The sequence below is a fragment of the Coregonus clupeaformis genome, chromosome 17 (genome assembly GCF_020615455.1).
Source record: "Coregonus clupeaformis isolate EN_2021a chromosome 17, ASM2061545v1, whole genome shotgun sequence".
NCBI lineage: Eukaryota > Metazoa > Chordata > Actinopteri > Salmoniformes > Salmonidae > Coregonus > Coregonus clupeaformis.
The window spans coordinates 6,984,590-6,994,463 of NC_059208.1; the positions used below are offsets into that span (position 1 = coordinate 6,984,590).

Sequence of the window (9,874 nt, forward strand, 5' to 3'; positions counted from 1 at the left end):
AGATCTCTGATGTCACCTCGGGACTATCCACACTTCGCCACGTACAGGAACAGAGGAACAGCCTAATGGCCCGGCTACAGTCAACACTACACTTCTCACGTGTGTATTTGGTACAACAAAAGATTAGCATTATTCGCAAATATACAACTGAGTTCAAAGGCACCGTGGCTGGTGCCGGTCGCCCTGTCTCTTCCCTTCTTTTGTTTTTATGCAAAGCTTCAAAAAATTAGTTTGGCCTAATCATCCAACGATGTTTTTTCCCCTCTGACAAATAGATGATATAACCTAGGATACTAATCAACTATGTTTAATACCATAAACATATTCTATGCTATTGGCAATACGGCCTAATAACATTTTAACATGTCTTTTTTTTCGTGAGAGGGTATTTTAAGATACATAACGAATGTTTGAAATATAAACAGCTCCAAAAATGTATTAGGCTATGCAAGAGGAAACGAATATCCATTTTTTTTTTTGAAAATGCATAGGCCTAGGTAATGTAGGCTATAAACCTAAAGGAAAAGGCAGCGAATAAGTTATTCTTATTCAAACATGACCCTGTTTAAAGTAGGCCTAGAGGCCTATAGGTACAATTATAAATGTTGTATTGACGCATTTATGATGGGCCTTTTTGCTTTGGGGACATCGAAGAGACGCTCGAAACCAGAACATTAGGCCAACGGGGCGTGGTCTAGAACGCAACGCCACGCCCCTATCCCCATGTGGTCCCGGGGGGCCTTATATGATCAGGCCTTGGGCTCCCAAGCCAGTAGTACTTATCTCGCTGTCAAAACTAATATAGAAACAGGGAATCCTATTTTAACGGTAAAATTCGCGGAACTCCACACGAGCTCATCCTATAGGAAATATGACTTCTTCAAACTCCGACCAGCGGCTTGACCACCTTCTGAGCGTTGTGGAGAGCGAGTTTCAAAAGGGGAGCGAGAAAGGAGACGCCTCGGAGAGGGATATTAAACTGGGACTAGAAGACGCGGAATTATGGACCAAGTTTAAAGAACTAACCAACGAAATGATCGTCACCAAGACTGGCAGGTAGGCTATGGTTGTTATTTTGCTGTTAGCTACGGATCAAAATGAGGCCTTCGAGGCCTATTGGTCTGCCTCATTAAAAGCAAAGTTTATCTGGAGAGATCGTAGCGCGCATTTACGCACGACTTTACGAACTGATGCGCCCAGGTTAGATATGCAACAGACATGTTCACCCTTTCAGAATAGTCTGGATGAGAATGTGTTGGCTATAGGCCCCATCTATGCTTCACTGTGGCAACTTGAATACCATGTCAATAATTAGGCCTAAAGCGCAACGGTTGTCAAATCTTATAAAACCTATTATTAGGATAAAGTAAAGTGCCCCGAAGTGGCACCCTTTTTAATGCAAATAAATATACCTGCCAAATAATTCAATCATAAAGACCAACGGCTGAGTCAACATAACATAATATTTGTGCTTGCTTAGGGTATATGTTTATTTTAACAACGTTATTTTAACCTACAGGCGGATGTTTCCAGTGCTCAGAGCGAATGTGAGCGGCTTGGACCCCAACGCCATGTATTCAGTCCTATTGGACTTCGTGGCTGCAGACAACAACCGGTGGAAGTACGTGAATGGCGAGTGGGTTCCCGGTGGCAAGCCCGAGCCACAGAGCCCTAGCTGCGTCTACATCCACCCAGACTCGCCAAACTTCGGAGCACACTGGATGAAAGCGCCTGTCTCATTCAGCAAAGTGAAACTGTCCAATAAACTTAACGGGGGAGGACAGGTAAGGCCCCAATTTTCTTTGTTTGTATTTGCAGTATGCGTATTTATTACTATGTAAATCTTTATCTCCCGAGTGGCGCAGTAGTCTAAGGCACTGGATTGCAGTGCTAGCTGTGCCACTAGAGATCCTGGTTCGAATCCAGGCGCTGTCGTAGCTGGCCGCGACCTGGAGACCAATGGGGCGGCGCACAATTGGCCCAGTGTCGTCCAGGATAGGGGAGGGAATGGCCGGCAGGGATGTAGCTCAGTTGGTTGAGCATGGCGTTTGCAACGCCAGGGTTGTGGGTTCAATTCCAACGAGGGGCCAGTAAAAAATAAATAAAATAATAATATATATAAAATAGAATAATGTTTGCACTCACTAACTGTAAGTCGCTCTGGATAAGAGCGTCTGCTAAATAAGTAAAAAAAAAAAAAATGTAAATCAATTTAAAGACAACTTGGTAGGCTAGTTCAGATTGCCCTGCTCTCTCAGAGCTAATGATGCTGTGCTGAATTACAAAGTTAGGCCTTTTCTGGGGGAAAACGGTGTCCATTTCATGGCAAATCAACTTCACCATTTTTTATTAGGCATCTGTTGGACCACATTGATCTGCTATCTTACTAATTTTGAGTGTGTGTTTTAGATCTTTGTTGTTGATTGTACTTTATTGGATATGATTAAAATAATGTATAATTTCTCTCTAGATCATGCTGAACTCTCTGCACAAGTATGAGCCCAGGATACACATTGTGAAGGTTGGAGGGATCCAGAAGATGATCAGTAGCCAGTCTTTCCCTGAGACTCAGTTCATTGCTGTCACTGCTTACCAGAATGAAGAGGTCAGTTGGCCTGAATAACACAGTCACAGAGATAATCATTGCTCACAATAAAAAAAGCATTATATTGTGTTCAGCTTACAATGAAGGAAGAAAATAATATTAGCTGTCATATTTATGTACCTTCTAGATAACTGCGTTGAAGATCAAACACAATCCATTCGCTAAAGCTTTCCTCGACGCCAAAGAGAGGTAAGAGGAAGAGACTGATATTGTGTCAGCAATATGCTTTTTATGTATTTATTAGATTTTGTGTGCCAATTCTGATGTTATGTTTTCAATTTTAGGAGCGACCATAAAGACATGCCAGATCATGGTGGAGACAGTCAACAGTCTGGTTATTCTCAACGTAAGTCTTCTATTCAGTCTCGCAACATCAACCACATTACAGAAACTCTTTCTATACCTCTCCGTTTCAATTCCAACAATCAAACCAAGTCATTATATTTCACATAATTTTCAAACACACTATTCTTAAACATTCAGAAAATAATGATCATCATACATCTTCATTTTCAAAGCCTTCCATGTCCCCAAGGAAACTGTACATAGAGAACAGTATGAAAAAAGGAACCGTATTAACAAAACCATTTTCATTATTTTCTTCCTTTCAGTTGGTGGTTGGTTCCTACCTGGTAACGGCCCTATGTGCTCCAGCAGCAGCCCCCCTCCATTCAGTGGGGCCCCTGGCCACTCCTCAGGGTCCTACTGTGAGAGGTACTCCAGCCTGAGGGGCCACAGGTCCGCCCCCTACCCCAGCCACTACCCACACCGCTCCTCCAGCTCAAGTAAGAACCTCCTCTACCCAACCCAGCACTCTGTGAATGCACTGTTTACTGTTTATTCTGATCACTAGTCAGACCCATAGGTACAGCATGGGGATTTCAAGATGTTGGTTAATAAAATATGTTTGAGAAATCACCCGTAAAGGAAATTCATTGTTTTGATCAGAGAAATGTTTCGTATACTGTTTTTAATCATTTCTCTATGTACTTTATTGTTTAGACAACTACATGGACAACTCGTCGGGAGCCCTGCCCACCCATGACAGCTGGTCAGCCCTGCAGATCCCTAACTCCACTGGGATGGGAACCCTGTCCCACACCACCAACTCCACATCCAACTCCAGGTATGGCAACACATGGTCATAGTTGATCGTATATACGTTTCTGATATCACTGTTTAGTTTTCCGCACTTTCCTGACTACATGACTTGATCAGGAAACATTCTGGGCCCTAGGCCTAGACCTTTACTAGGCCCAGATTTCTAATCAAACCCAATCCTCACTCTCTCTCTCTCCTTACAGCCAGTATCCTAGCCTATGGTCTGTTGCCGGGACGACCCTAGCTCCTTCCGGCTCCGCCTCTGGTTCCATCGCTGGCGGCCTGACCAACCAGTTCCTGCGAGGCTCCTCCTACACAGGCCTGACCTCCTCCCTGCCCGTATCCTCACCATCCTCCATGTACGACCCCAGCCTTAGTGAGGTGGGTGTAGGAGTGGGCGAGGCCCAGTTCGAAAGCTCCATCGCCAGGCTCACCGCCTCCTGGGCACCCGTGGCTCAGAGCTACTGAGCACAATGCTTCCTCCATCAGACAACCACCATCCTGCTCCACATCACCTCCCTCTCCTCTCTACTGCCTGACTCTCAGCTCTGAAACCTTTGGGTTGATGCAGTACATGTGGACAGCAACGCCTGTGAAAGGCAGAGAGTCAACTCAGAATAAGATCTATCTGAAGCAGAGAGATGTATGGTCCTCTCAGGCCTTGTGTTTCACCAACATGACATGGTTGGTTTTCCATTTCAAAGACTCTAGACTTTCTAAGCCAAAGTCCATAGGTTGCCATTCTTAAGTTACACACTTGCTGTCTCAGTGGAAGAGGCATGTGTTTTTCCTTTGGGAGTTTCCTTCACTCTCTCCAAGGTTCAGTTACAAGCCAAAGACAATCTGAAGATACTTCCTCCGCAATCGTTCCAGTTGCTGGTGTGTTACTGTAGTCGTGTCCTTCAGTACAGACACAGTACTCAAAGACAATCGTACGCTGGCGTAAGACAATCAGGATCACTAGCTACCCAAAGCTAAGTTTATGAAGTAACCCCCTCAACTTTACTAAAGGGGCCAATCCTTATGTTTGACTGTTTATTGTTACAATTAGTGTTGTAATTATTATAATACAGATAAATAAGATGAAATAATCTGGTGATCTAACATAAAAATGTATATGTGTGTATATAAAATATACTGAACAAAAATATAAACACAACATGCAACAATTTCAACAATTTTACAGAGTTACATTTCATATAAGGAAATCAGTCAATTGAAATAAATAAATTAGGCCCTAATCTGTGGATTTCACGACTGGGCAGGGGCGCCAATCAAAATGTGTTTTTCTCCACAAAAGCGCTTTATTACAGACAGAAATACTCCTCAGTTTCATCAGCTGTGGCTGATCTCAGACAATCCTGCAGGTGAAGAAGCCGGAAGTGGAGGTCCTGGACTGCGGTTGTGAGGCCAGTTGGACATACTGCCAAATTCTCTAAAATGACATTGGAGGCGGCTTATGGTAGATAAATGAACATTAAATTATCTGGCAACAGATCTGGTAGACATTCCTGCAGTCAGCATGTCAATTGCACGCACCCTTAACTTGAGACATCTGTGGCATTGTGTTACAAAACTGCACATTTTAGAGTGGCCTTTTATTGTCCCAAGCACAAGGTTCACCTGTGTAATGATCATGCTGTTTAATCAACTTCTTGATATGCCACACCTGTCAGGTGGATGGATTATCATGGCAAAGGGGAGAAATGCTCACTAACAGGGAAGTAAACACATTTGAGAGAAATATGCTTTTTGTGCGTATGGAACATTTCTGGGATCTTTTATTTCAGCTCATGAAACATGGGACCAACACTTTATATGTTGCATTTATATTTTTGTTCAGTATAAATTAACATCCATTTTCATTGTTAGCCGTTTATATTTAACTGTTTTGGATCCAGTGTCAGTGTGTTGCTTTTCATGGCCTGAAGAAAAAGAAGGAAAGAAAGAAAGATAGAAAGAAAGAAAGTGCCTTGTATCCTCCCACAGCAGCCCAGGAGAAAGAACAGATGTCTCTCCTCCTTCGCTCTGTGTACATTCCCTCCCTGCCAATCATATGTACATATCTATTCTATTTGTATTTGTTGGACTCATTCAGAGTTTATGTTTATTTATGTCATTTTAATAATAAATTAAAAGTTCCTTTGTTTTCTCAAATATGACTTCAGTGTGTCAATTACAGTCGCATTCAGAGTCAATGAAATTAGCCACTACCTTAGCTACTTCTTACCCACCACATTACTGTCTACAATCATACAATTTCCATTCCCTAAAAGGTGAAGAGGGACTGAATCTATAAATTTCAGCCCATGTCATATTTAAGTTTATAATATAAAACTGCAAGCCAAAGAGTGAGACCCATGTCGGCATGAAAGCATAAATGATATTTTTCAGGACTAAGGTGAATACATAGCCTACTTCAACTGCCATTAATTGACACAGATAAGTCTTGTGTCATAACCTTTAACATCACAACTAAAAAATAACTCACACACAGTCACAACAAACGAGAGGCCAGTTTTTCATAAAGAGCCAAATTGTGAGGAAATAACTTGAAAATAAGTACTATGGTTATCACACATAACCTACACATAACCTATCACACATTGCCTACACTGATGTTGTGGTCTTCATCTTTTGGAGCTGCTGTATGGAGTGTTTTATAAATACCAGTGCCAACACAGCTATGCTAAGTGAATTGTCTTGTGTAATTGATATGACACGTAGAGATGGAACCATTCAGATTGAGGAATCCGTCTGAGGGGTTTCCATCGCTGACACGTCTTTGTGACAATCTTCATGAAGGTGTGACACACGGCTAACACGTTTACAATTGCCTGTCTGTCATTAAACAAAAAAAGTATATCAACCCAAAATGCCGAATGCCAACATGCCAGACCGCTTCGCACCAGGGAGAGAATTAAAATGGAAAGCAATAATGCCTCAAAGTTTTATTTAGAACTTTAACTCTCCATTTCCATGGTTGTTTTGCTTTATGTGTCCCTGAAATGTACATTTTTCATATTGTGTCTTCTAGTGTATTGGGTGAATCTAATTTGGACCATATCATCCTCTCATCTGTATTATACTATAGTGACCGGCGGGGCAAGGAAGTGAACCTGGGTCGCTGGTGTGAAAGGCAAACACCCTACGCATTATGCCAATGAAGTTCACACACTTGGTAGGAATTTCAATGTGGCTCATAGAGCGAGGATCACCACAATACCATGAATACCCATCATAGGTATACCCATACACTTTCAACTCTTATATTCCACCTTCGTCATGATAGGCATTAGGTTAGGTTGATATGTACTGAATGATGACGTCACCGTTCTCTCTCTGCATACTTTCTCTGACAGGCTCAGGGAGCAGAGCGGGGGACCTGTCCCAGGACTGGACAGTGATGGAGGGTTCCACACCAGGGTGTAAATGAAGGCTGCAGGGTCACAGAGCCACCGGCAAACAGTAACGAAGCAGCAATGTGACATCCAGACTGCAGTAGGCTGGAGGACAGCAGGCCTGTGTGCAAGACTTCAAACTCCATACCTCTGTCCACTTTATTGGTACTTCAGGGAGCACTGGCTTTTACATGGGATCAGCTTATGATTGAAAGGACTGGGATGTCCAAGGTTTTTTGCGTTGAATATATGAAAACTATAGTTTGTGCTGGTTCATGTTGTATAAAATAATAAAGGTGTGTAAAAGTATCTCACTTGTGTCTTCAGTGTGTGTGTGTGTGTGTGTGTGTGTGTGTGTGTGTGTGTGTGTGTGTGTGTTTGTGTGTGTGTGCATTTGCTTGTGCGTGAGTATTTCTGGATACTCAGTGAGGACGTTTGCTGATTGGGCAGCACATGCTGGTCTTTGCTCAGTCTTCCAGTGGTAAATAAGTCCTGCTGAGTTAGGCCCTCTCTGCTCTGTTATGGGATGTGTGTATAGCTGCAGACAGACAGACAGACAGACAGACAGTAGTTCAGTGGCTGAAGGCTTTGTCCATCCAGAGAGCTGAGTACACAGCGTGTTAGCCTCTCTGCTTGCTTCGATCGCTACGACCTGCAGTCTCTGTTGGTCCTCGTTAATTGTGTGTGTGTGTGTGTGGTCCAAATACGCTCTTCAGAGTGTGCCCGGCACTAGGTTGTGGAGGGCTGGTCTGTGTGTCCCAAACAGAAGAGGTCACTTGAGTTTTGATAAGCTCAATGGTGTTCTAAGGGGTCAGGTAACTCCAACCAGACAGTAGAAAGTCCTCTTGTTAACTTATTTGTGTATAGTTTCATAGTGGTGCCCTAGGTGCCTCTCCTGCATACTGAAAACACAAGGAGAGCTGAATAGATAAATAGATGGATAGATAGATAGATAGATAGATAGATAGATAGATAGATAGATAGATAGATAGATAGATAGATAGATAGATAGATAGATAGATAGATAGATAGATAGATAGATAGATAGATAGATAGATAGATAGATAGATAGATAGATAGATAGATAGATAGATAGATAGATAGATAGATAGATAGATAGATAGATAGATAGATAGATAGACAGATAGACAGACAGACAGACAGACAGACAGACAGACAGACAGACAGACAGACAGACAGACAGACAGACAGACAGACAGACAGACAGACAGACAGACAGACAGACAGACAGACAGACAGACAGATAGACAGATAGATAGATAGATAGATAGATAGATAGATAGAAACCCTCAGTTTCCAGGAATATTTTGCAGAGAGAGCAGGCAGTGGAAGAGAGAGAGAGAGAGAGAGAGAGAGAGAGAGAGAGAGAGAGAGAGAGAGAGAGAGAGAGAGAGAGAGAGAGAGAGAGAGAGAGAGAGAGAGAGAGAGAGAGAGAGAGAGAGAGAGAGAGAGAGAGAGAGAGAGCGGCCTCAGCAGTGCAAACACCCCGGTTATGATGGTGAGTCAGAGAGCAAAGCAGTCTGGGTGATTTATGAGGTTCCACCTCCCAAAAAAGACGTAGTCAAATCTGGAACAGCTAGTCAGCGCAGCGAAGGGGGTGGTGTGTTTGCAGACCTCCCCCTCGCCCCCCCCCCCCCCCACCCTACCCCTCCTCTCCCCCTCCCCCCATCCCACCTCACCCTCTGATGTCTGTGTGTCTTCGTTAATGAAGAAATTGTCGTACCTGGGTGATACATTGCTCTCAGCTGAGTTCTCTACCTCTTTCTCTGCCCTTCTCCTTTCCCCCCTCTCTCCTTGCCCTCAACCTTTACCCATCAGTCCTGAGCCCAACCAACCCCACCCAACGACAGTCCAGTGGGAGAAAGTGAAAAGTTTCATTCCAAAATGGGCAACTGATAGAGAGAACGATAGCAACGAGTTGTGTGTATTGAGTGGAGGGGCCCCATGGACACACACACACAATCATGCACGCACACAGTCACACACACACACACACACACACACACACACACACACACAACACAGCAATATCAGATCTGTATGTAAAATATTTACATTTGACATTTTATTCATTTAGCAGATGCTCTTATCCAGAGTGACTTACAGTAAGTGCATTCATCTTAAGATAGCTAGGTTAGACAACTACATATCACAGTCAAATATATGGATATATAGCGTTTTGCAAAAAAACACATTTTCATACACATCTAAAATCTATGAATAAAAAATCTGGGAACAGTAATATTGTACACATAAGCAATCATTTCTGATGAAAAAACACAAATGTGAAAAATTGGTGGATATAGCATTTTGGAAAGAAACTCTTCAAGTGTACACAGGCAGCTAATTCTGGAACAGAGAGCCTCTGGTCAATAGAAAGTGTCATACTGTGAAGTCTGGTCATCTACCACGCTTGTGAACAATGTAGCTACCTCACTAGTGAAACAGCACTGGCTCAGGCACACAAAAAACGGATCCTTTGGAGGAATATAACAGAACTCTGAATATGTCTGTAGCCACATGGTTGGAATCACAGCATGTTGGGTTTATTTATTTTTTGTTTTTTACAAATCATCACACAAATCATCCCCAGAGATTCTAATCTCACTTTCTGAAGTTATCAGAATCGGATGTTGTATAAAAGCTTTTATAATACATATGTGACAGTTTCACACATCAAGAAGAGTTTCTAGCTAGCATAAGCTAATGTAAGTCTCCTCCAGTCACCACTAAGATGGTGACACAC

At 42.7% G+C, this 9,874-nt stretch overlaps 1 protein-coding gene across 1 annotated transcript; it reads left to right on the forward strand.

Annotated features, from left to right (window-relative positions):
- The first annotated feature begins 789 nt into the window (after positions 1-789).
- Positions 790-4,885, forward strand: LOC121585603 (T-box transcription factor T-A). Its single transcript, XM_041901927.2, has 8 exons — positions 790-1,056; positions 1,520-1,784; positions 2,471-2,605; positions 2,733-2,794; positions 2,890-2,951; positions 3,217-3,390; positions 3,608-3,731; positions 3,910-4,885. Exons 1-8 carry the CDS (start codon positions 872-874, stop codon positions 4,172-4,174), a joined length of 1,272 nt encoding a protein of 423 aa, XP_041757861.2. The 5' UTR covers positions 790-871; the 3' UTR covers positions 4,175-4,885.
- Positions 4,886-9,874: the final 4,989 nt, after the last annotated feature.